At 41.8% G+C, this 19,909-nt stretch overlaps 1 protein-coding gene across 1 annotated transcript in view; it reads left to right on the forward strand.

Moving 5' to 3' along the window:
• Positions 1-19,876, forward strand: part of lamc3 (laminin, gamma 3) — a 94,532-nt gene extending 74,656 nt beyond the window's left edge. Inside the window, exons 13-28 of the mRNA XM_054612484.1 lie at positions 4,661-4,849; positions 5,174-5,419; positions 6,477-6,630; positions 6,743-6,885; positions 7,060-7,238; positions 9,132-9,312; positions 10,447-10,691; positions 11,929-12,005; positions 12,308-12,442; positions 14,285-14,504; positions 15,017-15,154; positions 15,691-15,793; positions 16,636-16,838; positions 17,732-17,872; positions 17,973-18,072; positions 18,628-19,876. Of these exons, the coding sequence (XP_054468459.1) occupies positions 4,661-4,849; positions 5,174-5,419; positions 6,477-6,630; positions 6,743-6,885; positions 7,060-7,238; positions 9,132-9,312; positions 10,447-10,691; positions 11,929-12,005; positions 12,308-12,442; positions 14,285-14,504; positions 15,017-15,154; positions 15,691-15,793; positions 16,636-16,838; positions 17,732-17,872; positions 17,973-18,072; positions 18,628-18,890 (2,717 nt within the window). The 3' untranslated portion in view covers positions 18,891-19,876. The remainder of the gene's footprint in view (positions 1-4,660; positions 4,850-5,173; positions 5,420-6,476; positions 6,631-6,742; positions 6,886-7,059; positions 7,239-9,131; positions 9,313-10,446; positions 10,692-11,928; positions 12,006-12,307; positions 12,443-14,284; positions 14,505-15,016; positions 15,155-15,690; positions 15,794-16,635; positions 16,839-17,731; positions 17,873-17,972; positions 18,073-18,627) is intronic.
• The last annotated feature ends 33 nt before the right edge of the window (positions 19,877-19,909 follow it).

Genomic DNA, 19,909 nt, shown 5'->3' on the forward strand with positions numbered 1-19,909 from the left:
AGCAAGAACGACAGATGTAGTCAGTTAGAATGAATCCCACCATGTAATTTCCTCTGCTGATCCTATTCAGCACGCTTTACTTATCTCCTCACAACCAGCGCATTTATTTTACACCAAAATAAACAGAAAGATAAACAATGTGCACAGTCTGTCTGCCTGCCTTGGTTTCCAGTCACACTGTCAGAGACCGCTGATTTGAAAAGGTTTCAACCTTTCCCATGATGAAATGAGTTTAGACAAGGAACAGTTAGCACAACAAACCTGGTGCAACACCGAAATGAATGAAAATGAGGAAGTTTCCCCTGCCTAAAAACAGCAGATATGAAGAGAAAACCTCTCGAAAAGAATAACTGCACTCTGTATTTTACAGAGAAAGCTACAGAAAAACATAGAGCTCTTCCACCTTGTTGTGGCCGGTGACAGAAAATGAAAATATAAAGGAATCAGAGAGATGGGGTACAATTAAAGGGACATTCACACAACTTAGAGTTGCACTTTCTTTAATGTCTGGGGCTGTGCAAGAGACCCATTTAACAAACTCTGTTAGGGCTGTGGTTAGGCCCCTAAAGCAGCATGGCAAAGCATGTTCAGCATGTTAACCATCTTGGTTTAGCGTGTTAGCATCGTCTTAAACTATAACATTGGACAAATTCAATTTTGACCAGATCATGGGCATCACCTAGTCGTTAGAATTCATTATGAGGGTACCAGAAAAGTCTGCACCAAATTGAATGGCAAAATCAATCAAATAGTTTTTAAAACATTTCACTCAAAATCAGAAATGTCAACTTCAAACTGTCACTGGGAGAAAGGTCAGGGGATCATCAAAGTTTGTTTGTGGCCATCCATCCAGTAGATGTTGAGATATTGCACAGGTGGCACAAGATGAAATGTCAGGGGATCACCAAATAATTAATCATCTGGGGACCATGAATGTCTGTAGCAAAAGTTCATAGCTTCATCCAACTAATAGATTTCAGTCTGATCTGCAAGCGTGGCTAAAAAGAGTAAAAAGATAAACCTAATGCAAGAGGAAGCCAGAGAAACTCTTAAAGCTGTTAAATCAGCAGAATAAAAGTGCAAGATATTCAAACACTGACATTTGATTAGAGTAAAATACACAATCAATCGCTTATCCAGCTCATCTATAACAACTTGGTGACCCAGAGCGAGACAACATGAAATACAACCACTGCTGTTAGAGTGTGCATCCCTGATACCCTGGAGGCCTTGGACATAACAATTTGGCTGACAGCCGCTATACACAGAACAGGAATTAATGCATTTATTTTCCACAGTCACAGTATGACAAACGAATATCCTCAGTCGTCCATATTGTGCACATTATGTACGGGGGGGGGGGGCAGAATATACAACCCCTCCTCCCTTCCTTTGACATCCTCCTCTCCCCACTCAGACCCCACTGACGAGCCACATCTGCAGCAGCAGGCGCTGGCAGCATATCTGTGTTAAATTAGAAAGCAACATCCCCATCAAACAGTCCCGCAGCAGATTCACCCCAACTTTTACCCTCCAGGCCTCGGAGCTGCACACTCACTTTTCCTCTCTCTTTCCCCCTCCTCTCCGTTTTGTTTCCTTCTCTCCTTCATTAAAACAGGGAGTTCACATGCATTAGTAAATACGTTTCCTCGGCCCGGAGCTTTTTAATGTTCCACTGGGCTGAGAAGACAAGCCTCCTGGAAAATGTGGATGTGTTAAAAAGCTCATTTTTAAGACTTCAAATCCATGTTGTGTATGTGTAAAGCATAAAAGAAATGAACTGGTCTAGCCGCAAAGCGAAGCCTCAACAGTCATATAACTCACGCAACCATATGTTGCTATGAACAAATTTGATTTGTTTTTCTTGTATTTTCTGGGCTCACACATCATCAAAGACCCCACACATTACCCCTTCTCATTCGGAGAGACCTCCCAAGATGGTGCAGAAAGACATGCAACGATCTTTAGAAACTCAATTTGGTCTGTAAATAAATGTAATTTTTAGGGACAAGAATGTAATAACAGAAGAGGGGCCCGCTCTTATCTTCTCCTAAACAAAAGCATATTTTAAAATCCATTTCTCTCCAGTTTTTCTTTCCCACTTTTCTATCTCCATCTGGCGTTAAAGCCGTTACAAGCTACTGCAAACAGTGATAACCCCTATCTTTGGAAGAGCTACTCATCGCACTTTGTTTGAGAGGAACACTGAATGACGCACAAGCATAAACACACTCAATGAGCGAGATGTGGAAAAAGGTTGATGGAAAAGCTGCCAGTCTTTCATTCGTTTTGTAGTGCTTCTCCTTGTCCCTGCGACTAAAGTACAGGGATGTATTCACTCCTATCCTCCACAAGTGGACTCCTTAATGAAATGCATTAGACCTGGATGTGTGTGTGTGTGTGTGTCTTTAGAGAGAGCACAATGAGGAGTGGAGTGGAGGGCTGAGGTACAGGTACAATGAGCATTGGTAGAAAATAACTCTGTGGAGTGTAATGTGTATATTAGGCTCTTCTGAAAACACTTCCAGACATCTTGTCTCCCAAACAGAAATATTCCCTTTACCATCACACAACAGACAAGCAGAGTTCAGGTGGAGAGCGGAGCGCTGATGTGCAGCAGGAGGAGTACGAGAAGGCCCGGGCGAGAGAGCAGAATAGCCGGATTGTGTGGATTTGTCGAATTGTGAGGCGCCACGGGGAGCTTCAGCAGAAATCCCAAATCATTAAGTCCTAATGAACGGCCATTGATCCATTGATCAAATGATTCTGCAGGGATGTTATGAAGTAATAACGATTAGCGTGATCATGAGGAATATCGTGTGAGGAGCCAGACTGCCGTTTCGGCGACAGTTTGTGATGCATGCCGTTAGCTTTTGCGAGGAGCCGATGGAATGATAATAGTGTCGAGGAGGCCCCTCGGTGGCTCCGGCGCCTCATATCACGCTCAGTCATCTTCACACCCGGTAAAGTCAGCACATTTCTGCTGCCATTAAATTTACTACGGCTCATTGGGGATTGACACCGCGCACCATCAGTGTCATTGTAATGCCTCGTGAAATTCAAGAAAGATTCACTTCTTTCTGCTAAGAACAATCATTACTAAATACTCTGTTTAAATGACATGCTTTGGAAATCATGTATTGTTCCCATCACCTCTCAGAGAAGCTAATGATTTCAACCCAGAAGTTTACACTTCATCGGGCATGGGGATAATTGTTCCCCCTAATGGCAGTGTGATCAATTTAGCATTGCAGGCGTTATTCTATCTCATATACCTGACTTGCAGGTGTGGAGTTTAACAGGGCTTTATTTAGTGATGCAGACATTGGTTGCAGGGACCCTATGACCAGCGGCAAGAACTTCTTTACTCCGATATTCAGTGATGTGAGCTGATTTAAAAATGCACAGCAAAGAGCTGCTCACTGAATCACACCGTAGGCTAAGAGGGAGTGATGGGAAATTTTAATGAGGACTCTGTAAAAAAAAAAATCACGCCCACGGATTATTTTGCTATCGAGATCTTATTGGTGTTCTCCAGAAAATCAGCGCACTTATTGTTATCAACCCGTGCTGAAGTATTTACAGAAACTTTGAAAATGTTTTAAATGATTCAAATAGTTCTCTGATATACAGGCGCCCAGTGAATTCTAATCATCATGCAGCGCAGAAAGAATGTTTAATATCTTCTTGCAGCAAAAAAACAGCAGTTATTATTTTGTTGCGTTTTAAAACTACATAAATGGTTTTCCAGGAACACAAACACTTATTACTTTGTGGTCCTCTTTAAGCTTTAGTCAGTCAGTTATTAAATTAGAATGCCACATGATATTATGTCACATTTCCACTGTCTCATTTCAGAAGTTGCCGTTACACAAATTCATCAACACAGAGGATGTTTTTAGGGTTCATGTGGGTCCGATCATCTCCGTCTGTGACGTCAAAGCCACTGAACTGCAACTGGAGACACAGTTGTTTTTCTCTGAGTCCTTTTGCTGTTTTATAGTCATACAGTTCGCTCAGACGTGATGTCAGTTTCTTCACTATTGTACATATTTTCCCTGGTTATCATGATATAATATTCAGCTCTGCCTATACCTTGCTAGATTTGAAATGTGGTATAATGAGGACTGGAAATCTGCTCAATGAACTGAGGAGAATTAACCAGAGACTTGGCGTATGTACCTGTATATCGGCACATTTTGCACTTGGACGAATCCCTTGAAGTGGTTTTAAAGCTGTGGGCTGTTTTCGTAAGGCTTTTGAAACAACAGTTTGTTTTTCAAGACATCATAGAATTGGTAATCTCTCCCACTTGGTGGGGGAATTGCTTTACTTCTTGAAGGTCTTTCTGACTGCATTTGGCTCTTATATTTTCCAAAGCAATTATTGTCGGGGGGAATTTAGTTGTCTTCCGCTCTCCGTGGTGGGCTGTGGGGAATGTTTTTTTTATTTTTTAAAAACGGATTGTGCTGTGAAGTGGAGTGTTTTTGCATGGACTGAATGCAGTTATGGTCAGAGACACAGCGCACTCTGCTGGTGATGGAGAAAACACCACCCTCTGAGGTCTACTCGTGTCAAACCTTAAGTGTGAAAAACAATAACACAGGCAGGTGTGTGTGTGAGGAGGAGGGTGTAATTGTTACATTCTTCTCTGTTGCAGGTGTGTGTGAGTGCTCTGACTTCACCACTGGGATGACCTGCAAGCGCTGCCTGGATGGTTACTATGGCAACGCTTTGATTGGCACGCCCGCTGATTGTCAGCCTTGCCCTTGCCCAGGCCGTACCAGCTGTGCCGAAATTGCAGAGAAAAGACAGGTGGTCTGTACCAACTGCCCTGCAGGACAGACAGGTGAGATGAACCAACAACAACAGCAGGAAAAAACATATTTTATTCTGGCACGACACAGTAAATAATGAGCTTTATGTCAAGAACAAAGCATTTCCTCCGGACACCTTGATAATGAAAAGTCTGTGGCTTTAAAGCAGCTCATTTGCAGGACCTTTCATTTGACAATGCCACCTGTAATTCAGACACATCTGACATCAGCTTTTAACTATTAATGATGACAGAGTGTGATGTGACATGGGGATGACCTCCAACAGTGTTCAAGATCAGCCATCCATTTAAAACCCCGCCCCCCACTCCTTTCACCTTTCCCACCCACCTGTGTAGGGATGCGATGTCAGATGTGTGAAGATGGTTACTATGGTGACCCCCTGGGACAATCTGGTGCAGTTCGACCGTGTACCAGATGCGACTGCAATGGCAACGTGGACTTCAACGCGTTGGGAATATGCGACCACATGACTGGGCGATGTCTGAAATGCCTGAGACACACAGAGGGCGACCAGTGCCAACGCTGCCAGCGGGGTTTCTACGGCGACGCCCTGAACCAGACAGCTGGCCAGAAGTGCAAGCGTGAGTAAATGAGAAGGGACTGCAATGGAGCGTTGGTCAATTCATTCATAATTATTGAGAAAGATGGAGAAAGAGAGAGATTGCCTCCACTGAAGAAATGTGCTTACTCTTACTTCACCTGGATGTTTGAGTTTCACTGTGCAGAATGATGGATGTGCAGAGTTACACACTAGCAGGCTGGTTTTACATTCAACTGCTGGGGAAAGTATATCTGTGCTAACCTTAAAGAAATGCCTCCATTGTTAATGAAGAATCAAAAAACAGAGTAAAGTCTTGATGTATGGGGGTCTAACAAAAACTAAATCATAGCTTTAATAACTATTTTAAAACATCTGTTTACAAAATCAGTATAATCCAAGTCACATTCATCCAGTCATATGCTCAGGGATTCCCGCACTCATGCATCTTCACTAAAACCTTTATTTTTAGAACACATAAACAGTCTCAAACTTGCGCGCTGCTCATTTATGTCAGTCTAAGTACAACAAAACAAGCATTTTAAATATGAAACTTATTAGATGTTTGGACGAGAGTTTTACAAATTTTAGTGTCCTCTCTCATGACATGCCATCAATATGCCTTTTTGGAGTCCGATTGTTCTGTTCGCCACATGATAGGTAGGGTTAAGTGATAGTAAAATAGATAAATTCCATTAAAGGCTACATGGCCTTGGGTGTAGCTTTTAACGGAATATATAAAATGGTGCATTCACATGGTGCATTCACATAGATCCGGAGTTTAGGAGTTCAAATTCGGTATAGTAGGCTCTCAGATCTCTCCTTGACATTATTCTGTGCAGAAGTTTGACCCGAGGCATACAGGTAAAACTGAAGTAGAAAGTATATCAGAGGATGAACACATCACAGCTATAACTCGTTGGGCCTCTCTCTGCTTTTGTAGCTTTATATCAGTGTTACAATCAATTAGACCCTGTCTCATTTTCTTCCATTTTTCTCTAGAATCAAATCAATTAAAGTTATCCATACTAAGGTGATACATTACCAACATTTTAGCAGTTAACAATGTTATATTTGTTATATTATTTTGTTTCCTCTAGAGTGCAGCTGCCATCAAGGCGGAACCTCTGGGCATGTAAATGAATGCCATCCTCAGTCTGGAGATTGCCAGTGCCTTGGTCATGTGACCGGACGGGACTGCAGTAATTGTGAAGTTGGCTTCTTCAACCTCCAACCAGGCGTAGGATGTGAGAGGTATCTAGATCACCTTTGAAGAACTGGGTGGAATTTTTTTGGAATAGACATAATATTTGTGCTTATAAACTGACTATTTATTATCATTATGACTTTTCCCTGCCTCTCCTAGGTGCAAGTGTAACCCGATTGGCTCATCCTCCATCGCGTGCCATCCAATCACAGGGCACTGCGTGTGTCGAGCAGGAGTGGACGGGAGGCTGTGTGATTCTTGCCGTGCAGGCTTCTTTGGATTCTCGTCACGAGGTTGCAGAGGTACAGGACTTCACTTCAAGCATCACAGCTGCATGTGCCATCCTCTAATCCTTTAATACATCCTATAATACAGATCCCACATGAAGGCATTTCTAACTCTTCAAATGTTTTACCTCTGCTCCCCCCATCTTTTTTCTTTTGCTCCCATCCTGCTGTCCTCTGTTCCTCTCCCAGCCTGTAACTGTGACCCAATGGGTTCCATTTCAATGCAGTGTCACGGTAATGGTACCTGCCACTGCCGCCAGGGCTTTGTGGGTTATAAGTGTGACAAATGTGAGATGAACTACTTCCACAACAGGGCCACACACCAGTGTGAGGAATGCCCAGTTTGCTATGGCCTTGTCAAGAAACAGGTGAGTTTATGATTGTTTGTGATTATTTTTATGTGGCTTTTTTGGGGGGGCACGGGCCAACACAATCAAGCTGTGAACACAGCATTGAAATATCAAAATACAATTTAAAGGTGCAAGATCCGAGATAGGGAGCATTTTGATTGGCTCTAAGCGGCTCTCACTCTGGCAACGCCTGAGTCGGCGGTTCATCACTAACAGTGCTAACAGTGCAAACTATTGCAAACATGCTGACATTGATAACAGTGTGAACCTGAGGGGGAACCTAGAGGTCGGGTGGATGCTACGTTTCCGTGACGACACTGTCAGACAGTATGGTGCTATCAACTGTAACCGCAGTACAGCAGTACAGCGTGACATCACATGCAGGAACATGCGCTAAAAGCATGCGCGACAGAACTGGCTATGTCAAAAAAAGCAAGGAGAACCTCTGATAAAAGCACACATTCCACTATACAAACTTATAGTTTTTTTTTGTTTTTTTTTATATTGCTGCTATATTAATGTTCTGAATGTCGAATATTGCTTTATGTTCCTTAGTTAACATGTCAAACTTATTTCCAAACACTTATTAGTATGCATTTGCTGCGCAAATTGACATAAATGTTTTCCTCACCGTCCTGGCTCTCACTGTTGTGTTTTGAACTGCAATTTGTTCTTGAAATAGCCCGGTCCCCTCTGCACATCTCGCCTCTGTAGACCCTCATGAAAGCCATGTGGCTCTTTTGTATTTGTAGATTGCAAGTAAACAGTAGATGTGCAGTGAAACAGAAAGGGACATTTGCCCTAATGATCTCCCGGGCAGCTTCTTTCTGTCCCTTTAGATTTGTCGCAACCCACGGCTGTATGCTAAGGTGCTGCGTCCCTGGATTTGCCTCCTGAAGCCAATCCAATACCACCGACATGTTCAGTCTTTTCCTCCGAACACATTCTTTCTCCGGCTAAAAGGGGCCGTGTGTTCTCCCCGGACCGACTTATGTACCTGTGTGAATGCACGCTGTGATTTCAACGGTATTAGCAATTCGGTGAACAACCAAAGCCTTGTCTGCTCTGAACACCTGCAATTACTCCTCCGTCTCCCCCGGCTCCCCTTTTCTGCCTCTCCCACCCTCTATCGCTGCTCGTATTTTCATCTGGCTTTGCAAACAGGAAGGAAAAGACTAACAAGCGCAAAGAGAGGAAGGTTGGAAAAGACGTAGATCAAATAACAGCAAAATAAATAATTGGTACAGCTACATGGGTCTTATTCAACGACAGGAGCACAGTATCAGAATTCATATGTTGCACCTATTAAAATGACTTGACTGAAGTCATGTGAGCTCATTAACACATTGGTTGCTACCTAATACGACCAGCCATCACAATTATTTCTGCTACCAGAGACGACACCTCGTAACCACACACATATGTGAAACATATACAACATACTGGTTTGAAAAGGAGGCGTGTTCGCCGCTAAATTATAGGCTCCTTTTTCCGGACCATTTAACCTCCAGGGTCAACAGATCGGTGCCAATCACAGCACCTTCATTCAATTTTCCAGACCTGGACCTTCCATCCTCTCAGAAGTCTGATCCAGTTATCTTCTGAGACGCTTTCTTTGGCCACATGCCATGCAGAGAATAGTGGGAGTGGATGTGGATATTAAAAACGTGTTCTGTCCTTATCCTGTTGTTGGTATTCATTTATTCATTGCTTTTGTTGAAATACTACATTTTAATGTCATGGTGTACCAAGAATCAAAGCCCTATCTCAATCCTTGTGTCTGAATAAATAAATACAGATCTGGATGGATATGTATTTTTGTCGAGGTAGTTGTTTGTGTTTTTTTGTTGCAAAAAATCTGTATTCTCATTGACGTTGTCAGTGATAAATCTCTGTGCTATTACTGTTCAGGCAGAAAAGATGAAGACTCGCCTGCAGGATTTGGAGAAGCTGCTGGCTCACTTTGATTGCAGAGGTAGATTTGGGAAGCAGCAACACCTGCTGAAGTATCACATGGCCCGGCTTTATGAGCATGAGCACCAGAGGGAGGATTCTCTACCCAACGCTCTGGAGGATTTTCTGGCATTCCAAGGTAACAGCAGCCCGAATAGCCAAGATAATTCCACTTGTCCTGTCACTGCTTTTAATGTTTTTTTCTATGTGGTCACGCAAGAGACGGCTCGCCAGCCTTTTTGCTTTGTGATATGTGCAGCTCCCTTATGTGCCTTTTGTAAGTATTGTGTCACATTTTGGCTGCGAGATGATAACGTGCCATATCAGTACATGCAGGACCAGCGAGTATGGCTCAGACATCTGACGTGGAACCGCCCACGACGTTCTGCAAAACGTCTGTGTCGCCTCGGCGTGACACTGTTACAGATGTAACCAAACAACAAAGCGATTCAATCAGGAAGCAGGCAACAATACAAACCTCTCCCAATTACTGAACACAATGCTGATATATCCTCATTATCTTTGGAGGGGAAAGGGCTTACAGGCTCAGCTGCACAGGCCAAATGGAGACAAATCATAACAATATAGAACAAGGCGCCGTGTGACCAACTTAATCCCTATTTATATGACAGGCGATGCATCTCTAATCCCTGGCTTATTATGATTATAGTTGCAATCACGATAATAGTTGTCTTACAACCCCCCCCCACAACACACACACACACACACACCTCCCAACACCCACATGCTTACACACACATACACACATATAGTTACCAGCAATGCCCTTTATGACACTAGGTGGCCCAATAATGATTTAATGAGTATGTGAGAGCGACAGGCTCACTGTGTGGGCACACGGGAGCCAAACAAGTCACACTGGGGCTCCACACACACTTGTTATCTCTCATTTTATGTGACACGAAGTCAAAGAGACATGCAAAGTATGTCACACAAAGAAGTAACAAACACCCGGGCATGTTGTACTAATTGTACTCCACTCCAGACTGGCTAGGCATCCAATAACTCTAGAAACAGCACTGAATACAAAGTGAGACTGTGACAAAAGTGGACAGAATTCCCTGTGGTTTTGGGGTTTTTTTCTGACTACAAACAGGTAGACAGAAAGGATGAAAGTCTGAATTCACACAGCACACGAGAGATGTGTTAAAACACGGCGTTTATAGCTACAAAGAATTGGAGGAATAATGTGAAATAATCCTGGAAGAATTTAATGTGGTTGTATTTGCTTTTTCGCTCTTTGTTCTTTCAGAAGCTCGGGAGGCCTTCATAAAACAATTTTCCTTGCTGGAAGCTTCCACAGGCACACTCTTAGCCCAGCTGCATGGCATTACATCCACTTTGAACTGCAGCATCAGCATGACGGAGGAAGAGGGGAAGGAGAGGAGGAAGGATGAAGGAAGCAAGGCTGTTTGTCAGACGTTCACAGAGACTACGTTCATGGTCAGAGCGTCTCAGAAACAGCTAAAGCAGGCAACACTGGACCTGGACAACATGGTAGGCTGATAAACCATATTGTTTCTTTAACATTGTGTTTATGGTACATAGTTAGAATGTATTCCAGGTACGTCATTGTAAAAATGCTCTAACGTAAGGGTTCACCGAGTCCACAAGGAGGCTGATATTGTTTGTAACACAATTGATTTTTTGTCCTTATTACTGGATACTGCAGTTTACTCCTCTTGGTGGAGCTCCTCTGTATAGATCACAAAGTCCCCCCCAAGGCGAAACAATATTTCTTACCCACACCTCCACCACCCTCCACCCTCCTCCCGCTGCCTGGCAAATTCCTGCCTCCAAAGGAAAATCCAAAGACTGTTTGATGGACGCTAAAATTAACAACTTCCTACCTTCTCACCATGACGCATTGCAGGAATCTATTACGGATTCTGCTGCCATGTTATTCAGATTCTGGGAGATGAGAGAGAGCTTGTTTTGCCAATATATAACTCTCTATTTCTGATTTTGAGTGTATGTGTGTGTGTGTGTGTGTGTGTGTGTGTGTGTGTGTGTGTGTGTGTGTGTGTGTGTGTGTGTGTGTGTGTGTGTGTGTGTGTGTGTGTGTGTGTGTGTGTGTGTGTGTGTCAGACACATTGTACCTCCGTAGCCCTTATCACTTGGGTAAGCCTGAAGCGGCAGCAATTTAATTCCATATTAATAAGCAGAGCAGCCACCCAAAATAAAGAAAGAATGAGAGGGTGTCATTTGTTGATTTGGTTTTCCCATTTTTATTTGCATTTTCTCAAATGAAATGTCACTCATGGAAGAATTCTGCATTTGACTGTATACACATTAAATTTATCAGGACAAAACTTAAGGGGATTTATTTTGAGGGAGTTTTTTTTCTCCATATGCCCTTGCTTTGAACCTTTTTGAATCCATATACTTAAGTTCAGAGCGTCATTATTTGCAGAATTAAAGCAATCCATAGGCCACCATTTTGAGGCTCGCCCATGACTGCAGTCCAGAAAAGCAATTTAAATCAAGCCAAAACTAACCTTTATGTTTTCACAAATCTGCGCCCAGATTTTAATAACCGCTCTCACACAGATGCCAAATTTTGGGAGCAGACAGCACAGGGTCTAAAGGAAAAACTCTCCACTGAGCTGTTGTGTGAAAAATTAGATCCTGACTTGAGTTCACCTGATTAAATTATACATGTCAAAACATGTCAGTACTTTTTTTTCCATTCCTCAGATCTGCTCAGCATGTTCCCTCTTATCCTTTTTCATAGATCATTCCTTTTGAGGTGGTGTCAGAACCCAACAAATGGAACGTTTTGGTCAATGACTCGCAGGCCCTAATGAAAAGGTAAGACAGATCAATGGAGCACTGAAGTAATTTGTGGAACTTCATCTCTCTTTACTTCCGTCTCTTAGCTTGACACTGGGGTTAGGCCACTGTGAATCGATGCCCTTGGCCGCTCAGAGTATGCAGCATTATTATGTGGTAGTTACAGAAATCTGGACTGCAGAGGGAAGTCGTTGATGCTTAAATCCATTTCATCTCTCCTCAGGCGGTTGCAATGCTCTGTTATTCTCTCTTACTCACTTCCTCTTTCCCCTCCTTTCACTTTGTCTTCCTTTTTTTCCCCCACCCCATTCCCTTTGTAGTCACAGAGAAACAGCGGACCACATTGAGGCCATAGCCAGCAAGGCGGCAAGAGCCTCAGAGCAGACCTTCGCTTTCCTGATGGATCTACTGCAGGACAACTCCACAGAGGAGTACATCAGGAACCTAACGGAGCAGTGAGCACAATAACCAATCCAAACACACGCCCACCCACAAGCACGAGCACAAGCAGGGAGAACGTCTCCCATTCACATAAAGCATCTTGTATTGCTAAATCCCAACCCCAACAGGCTGCACGACTCCCTGGATTATTGTGCTTACGCAGTATATTTCTAACAAAGTGCACCTATCCCTGTATAACAGCTCGAGGTCCTCTTCTTCACAGCAGCCTTTTTAAAGCACATTGGAGTTTAGGAGTAAGACATTTAGCCACAGGGGGACAGCTTCTCTCCACTGTAAGCCTATTGCTTTCTCGGATTTGCAGCACGCTCGCTGCATCTCCTAGCGTGTGATTGCTCTGAGGATTATCCTGAATGCCAGACAGAATGATGCAAAAAGCCCTCCGGTGGCCATGATGAGCAAGAACCGAGGAACTCAAAATTGATTACCCCCCCCCCCTAACAGTAGTCAGCTCAGTTCAGGAGAGTTCTGTTAATCTTTGGGGCGCTGCTGTATGACAGTGCGTGTACGTGATTGTGTATTTGTCACTTTACAGGATGGGAATTGAGCAGTTTATGCACAGATGGGCAGCGTTAAATTGCATTTCCTAGACATATTTCCCCATGTGTTGGTTCTTTAGCAGATCAGATGCATTTTATAGGCAGGACAGCTATCCAATCAGAAAAAATGACAAACGTACACCAACAATAGGCCTGTATTACAAGGCTTCAGTTACGACCCCCATCCTTAACAGTAGTTTAGACATGTTTGTTCGAGCACTAAAAATAACCCATGTTAACAATCAACCTCATCCTTTATATTCAGAAAGCAAACTCAGAAGTAGTTTGACATTAAACCACCGCTAAAGTGTGTGACTTTAACACTGGAGAAAGCAGGTCAGCCGTGGAACGTAAATAAGTGTATTTAATTACTGTTCTTAAATTCAGTTTTAAGATACTTTACCAAGAGGAACAAAAGATAAACATTCAACTATTATGTACAACATGAAATATAAGAATGCAAAAGTATATTCATGAACACAAAAACACAAAAAAACAACGACAATGAAATTTAGATACAAGTGCAATGATGCAGAGTGCAAGCTGCTTGAATAAATATGGGAAGTTTGTAACAGGATATTTTATGTACATAAAATAGTACTAATGCCTTGGTGCATAAGTCCGAACAGTTCTATGTAGTATGAAATTATATATTAGTGACAGGGGCCATCTTCAGGAGGAGCATTTTTACTTTTGATACTTAAAGTATACTTATCTAATACTTATTTTACTTTTAGTAGAGTATTTTTACATTGTTGTATTAATACTTTTACTTTACCAGACCTTTGCCATATGGGTTGTAACTACCCAAGGGAAGGATCTTGTTGCTGAAATCAGGATCTGAAAAAAATAGCTGAAGTGTCACACTATGAATCAATGTGTTTCTGCTCTGTTGAGGGAAAACAGATTGGATATCATTACAGCTGTGGAGGTGATAAAAACGGTGCTTTAACATCTACTATGCTGTGCCTAACACCTTTCGTGAATTCATCAAGCTTTCTTCGCACAATGTCGCCTTACCTTTTTAATCCTCTTAACCCAGATTTATATTGATTTCAATATGGCACAGCATGAGGCTTTTTAAATTTCTCTAACCAACAGTATGAAATTGAATGTACTGAATGATGTGCAAAATATGTGTTGCTCTAATGAGAGTGCAGCATATAATCTCTTTTCATCATGTTAACAGGTATAAATCAAGTGAACAGAAAAACATCTTGATGTCTAAAAGTGTCCATTACAGTACACTACATTTTACAACATTTTCTCTGCTCTCTTTTTCTACGTCTTTCATCTCAGAATAACACAAATGCAGCAGCAGAAGGTGAACCTGAGAGCACGGGTGAATGAAACGGTAGCCAAACAGCTGGCCCTGGAGGAGGAAGCTGCTGGTTTAAAGCTTGCCCTGGGTAACATCACATCATCCTTACATCAGTTGGCTCTGACAGATGCCAGCCCATCACCCGAGCATGACCAAACGCGGCTCAACCAAACACGTCCAACCAACCGTACAACAGAGGTCAGTTTGGACAGCACCTGCAGAGTACAAATGGACTTTTGAAGCATTATTATGTTACATCATAGACCCACGAGGGGATCATTTAGTCTAATTAGAGCCAGATTTGATAGCTGTGCAAATTATATAAGAAACCATTCTGGGACATTTAACAAGGCTAAAATACAGATAGAAGTTTTTTTGTTTTTTTAAATTGGGCTGTTACCTCCACATCATTTTATTTTCTTCATTTTAAATTTGGCAAGCAGAGAGGGGCACTGAGTAGGCACAGGAGAGAGGATCCTGGCAGGATTTGCTGCTCATGGGGGTACATGTTGTTCCAGAGGAGGGTGATTAACCACTGCAGCCTCTCTGAGCAGACAAAACATCGTAAAATGACACAGAAATAGGCCAATTTGCCCCCTGAAAATGGCTGATTAAAAGCCGAATGTGTTTTAAAACTGATAAAGAAAGCATTATTTTTTAAATAAAAGCATTAAAGTTGTGTTTTTCTGCTTCCTGTTTGGTGGGGCCAGGATCTGCTAAAACAAAAAGAAGAGATGGACCAGCAGATTCAGACCAAAGACAAACTCATCAGTAAGATCACAGAGGAGATGGAGCCTCTCAAACAGACTGCCAGTAAGAAACTGGAGGAGGCGTATGACATTAGGGAGGTGAGTAAATAAAGTAAAGTTTTGTTTTATACGTCATGCTAGCAGCTCTAGGAACAGCTCTGTCCGTCCACACTGAAATCTCTCAACAACTATCAGAAGGATTGCGATTAAATTATGTGAAGATAATTAAGGTTCCCAGATGATGAATTCATATACCACCGTGTGGTTCACATATTTGGTTCTCATTGAAAACTTAATTTAGAATTCATTTTCTAAATGACCATGTAGACTAAATCGCACTTTCCAAATTTGCAAGACCATCCGAGGAGCATCTCGGCAACAGCCTCAGACAGGCTCAGTTTCAGCACTTTGGACATCGCCACATCTACACACAAAGACAAAACAAACAGCACGTTCAAATATTCTGAAACAACAGCTAAAGCTTGTCACATGTATCTAGGCTGTCATTTTGTTGGTTTTATTAATTTTCTATCATGGCTGTAGACTATTTGAATGCTGTCGTTTCCTCAGTTTGCCATGATATCTGTTGTTGCAAGCTTTGAATACACTTTAACTGAGGTCATGTTTCTTTCAAGCTGCAAGCTCACATTCAGGGGGTAAAGGTCACGGCTTTGTCGTCCGTGGTGGCGGGGAAAGAGGTGGAATCTGACGCCATCGCCCTGCACAGAGAACTAGATTGTGAGTCTCCTTTCCTCCATCTTTCCATCTATCTGACTTGTTTCTCTGTTTACTCTCTTCACTCTATTTCTTGCTTTTTTTTTTTTTTTTTTTTGTTGAACGTCCAACTGAATTATTCGACTCAAATTGAAATGTCAAGTGCAGAGACTGGAAACAAATATAAGAGCTACAGACTGAAGTGTTAGTATAATAAATATGTCATCACAATTGGAACATTTTGACCTAATTGTCATGTATTGAATGCAGCAGGGACTTGTGTGGAAAATGCAATGAAGTGGAATGTTTTGAGAATTTTTACAGCGTCAACTTCATGAATGAAAGGTTGGCAGTTTATTATACGTGAAGAGAATCTTAAGGGAATTTTGTCTCCTCAGACTTTCATCGAAATACTAAAGTAGCACAAAATAAGGATGAATAATAATTTCTAATTCAGCCAGTAAACAATGATATATTTGAATCCACCGTTTTATAATTCATTACAAAACTGAATCTGTCTTAAAGGCCCTGAAAACCTATTTTCCTAATCAGCTTTTTATGATGAATCATGGGGTCCTACATGAACACAAATATTTATCTTAGTTTTAAAATTTTAGGTTATTACACATGAGATAAATCTGTATTTGTGGTTTTGTCTGAGCTTTTCCTACTGGTTTTAAGTTGGGGTGTCAGTTGGAAATATGTGTGATGCCCCATACCTCCATGACCAATCAGGATTTAGCAACATTTGACACTCTGGATGTCTTTTTCCTAACTTTAATTTTGCTTATTTATTCATGATTATATATTTTATTTAATTATTTTAATTAATCCTACTGCCTGCCTTCTTCCCGATCTCCATTCAGACATGGTGAGGGAGTGGCCCCGTCGGCAAAGCCAGACCAGAGCTGCTATAAAGAAGGAAAGACCCCTGGAGGGAAAGGTTCTAGCTGATGTCAGGAAAAAGGTCTCCCAGATTGAGAAGATGCTAAAACCTGTGCTGGAAAACTCCAGCCTCTCCCGCAACACCACAAAGGAGGCGGAACGGACAGCACATGCTGTGGCAAAGGTATGTGTGCTCATTGGTCCAGGTTGGGATTTTTGTTTTGTTGTGAAATATCTCTGGATTGCAATAATTAATTTTTAATCTAGTGTCAAATTTGTCATTTATCCAATTGGTGGTTTGATCCATGGCTCCTCCTGTCCGCATGTTGAAGCCTCCTTTAGGCATATAGGATGGGATAAAAGCACCATATAACTGCAGTCATGCCAGTAATGTTATTATGAGCATATTTGCACGTTGATGTGCCAAAGTGCAGCCTCACAGAGCCACTTTCATGTCTATAAACTTTAAGGGTCCTATTTTACACCTGGCCTAAAGCGAAGCACAGCACAACTATAATTTCTAGTTTTAAGACCAACAAAGTTGTCATTTTGTACATGCAAATGTAATGGATTTTTATTTGAATTCTAAATCAACATTTGAAAGCTGCACAGTTTATTTTTTGCATGTATATTTATTCTATTTAAATACGACATTTCTGCACAGTTGCAGATAAAGATCAGGCTAAACTATTATTAATCGTCTTATACTATTTGTAGATTGAAATGCCAGTCAAGTGATCCAAACATGTCCAATAACTCGTTTCCGAAATGAATTCTAGCTAAATAATCCGCAATTCAATTCATATTTGTTGGCTTCCATCCTTTCAAAAAACGCTATTTTATCCAATTAGCTGGATCCGCCATTTAGATAGCAATGTGTCAGATTCAGGCACATCACCCAGATTATGGGCCTTTCCAAAGTTAAGTTGGACTAAATGCACTTAAACCATTATCTTCAGACCATGTGCTACAGTTTAAATAGGGTCCTTAGTCTTGTTCTGGAATTAAACAAAACATCCTCAATACTCAGTTATCTTTTGTCTTTCCTTAGTTCTATTTCTATCTCTTTGTGTGCAGGAATCCAAAGCCATTCTGACCCAGGCCAAGCATACCAGGACTGCATCCGCTCACCTTAGCTCCCATATAGACTCTGCTTTACAACAGCTGGCTAAGCAGGAGATGCTAACTGACACAGTCAACTCCCAGATCACCTCAGAGGTACCTTACACATTTAAAAAGCAGAGTCTATGTTCATTGATCTGTACTTCCTGTGTGCATCTTAAAAGACTGTTTCTAGAGTGTGTCTTCTCATTTCCAGCCTGAGGTGTCCCTGACCAGCGTTATGGAAGACATGGAAGCAGCCAAGCTCCAGTTAAAGGCCTATTCTGTTACACTAACCGAGCTAATCAGCAAGATTGGTAAGTCACCCCCTTATAGATCATGTTCACTGTGGCACCTTTTTAGTCTTCCATATCTATAAAACTCGTAAATCTCCATTATATCTTTAATGTCAGACCCCTAAAGAGCTCTGTGCTTTTTAATGCCTCATTAAACATGGAAATATTTCCCAGATTGGTATCCCCATGATAAAGTTAGAGTAAGTGCCGTTCTTGGGTTCAAGCAGCATTTTCTTTGTGGGTAAATATCAGTGTGTAAGAATAATTAAGTGGCGTCTTTCTTACATAATATTATCTGAACTACACTTTAAAACACATTTCTTGTATAATGTTTTCTACAATTTGTTCAATTACCTATAATGGCAGGTACCTGGCACCCCGTGGTGCTTATGCTAACATGATTGAGAGGATAATGACCGAATCACTGTCATTATGTCATCATGGCTGATCCACCACTTGAATCACTGATGTAGGACTGACGTTTACAAACCACGATCTACAAAACACTTCTGAATCCTCCATCTGTGGTATTTCCTCTTTTCTCCACCTGTCCCCTCTCTTGCATGTCCGGACCAGATGTGAACGTGCCGCTGGAGCGCTATGACCGGATCTTGGATGAGACAGCGCGCCGCCTGAGCATGCTTCGCGGGAGCGTCGAGAGCCCGACGCTGGGCTCCAAGATCCAGAAGCTGCAATCGGCCGCCAAGGAGCAGCACAGCAGGATGTCCTTCATTGAACAGGACTTACAGGAGATCAGGGAGGAGAGAGACAGTCTCAGGGACATCGCCTTAAACCTGCCTCGGTCCTGCCCCGAGGCCACAGGAGCAGGTAAAGGCTAGGTACTGTAGATGACGGGCACTGGGTCATGATTAGACAGCTGAACATCTTAGAAGTCTGAGGATTTCGTTTATAAAAAAGGGGCTAGGCAGTTTATTTTTTTATTCTGCTTCAAAAATTGCAGTTATATCCTTAAATTCTTCCCTTTTTTCAAGCTTCTGCACCAAGGAACATTTTATTTTACCACCTTGATACACTGTCTCACACACACTCCCATTCGAAGCCGTGGACTTCTCCACTGTCTCCCATGATTTATACCCAATCTTTTTTTTTTCCCCCTTAATTTCCTTTTCCCTCTCAACAACATCAGAACTTGAATTTCATCATGAATAATAAAGCAGCCGTTTCTGAACTGCTAGAGTGCCCTGTCAATTTTAAAAACAATGCTGATTTTCCTTTGTCGGGGTAAAAGGTGTGTCTGAGTGCTCCTCCAGACTGACACATTCATTTACACTTGAGCTCTCTTTCATCAGCCTGGCTTAATTAACAATTAGTCCCCTTGGCCTCATTGGGGTTCAGGTCAGGCTTCAAGAGCACATAAACCTGTGTTTGGGATTCTTACAGTGCCTACCTCTCTGTTTTTGTGGTGACTATTAAATGGTCAATATCCATTGTCTTGGGGGTCACAGTCTTGGTCACACTGTCCGTCTTCTGATGACCAAAATGTAAAAGCTAATTACCTTTGTATTGTCAATATGACTCGTGGAGTGATGGTTTACCAAAATGATGTAAGATAGACAATTTTCTGTTTTTAATAATGTTGAATATCTGATCAGGAATCAGATTTAGACAAATGGTGTCATCCGTCCAGTTCATGTTATACATCTACATCTACTAATAGTAATTATTTTGATTATGTAAGGCGTTCACATAGAAATCAGTACAAAATAAAGTATACTTGAAAGGGCCATTTTGCATATTACAATGTCTATTATTTTACTGGATACTATTGTACAACAGTGGTATGCACAATGGAAATAAAAGAGCTGCTCACAGCTGATTAAAAGCTTAAATTTGTTGG

The sequence above is a fragment of the Anoplopoma fimbria genome, chromosome 14, assembly GCF_027596085.1.
Source record: "Anoplopoma fimbria isolate UVic2021 breed Golden Eagle Sablefish chromosome 14, Afim_UVic_2022, whole genome shotgun sequence".
Classification (NCBI taxonomy): Eukaryota; Metazoa; Chordata; class Actinopteri; order Perciformes; family Anoplopomatidae; genus Anoplopoma; species Anoplopoma fimbria.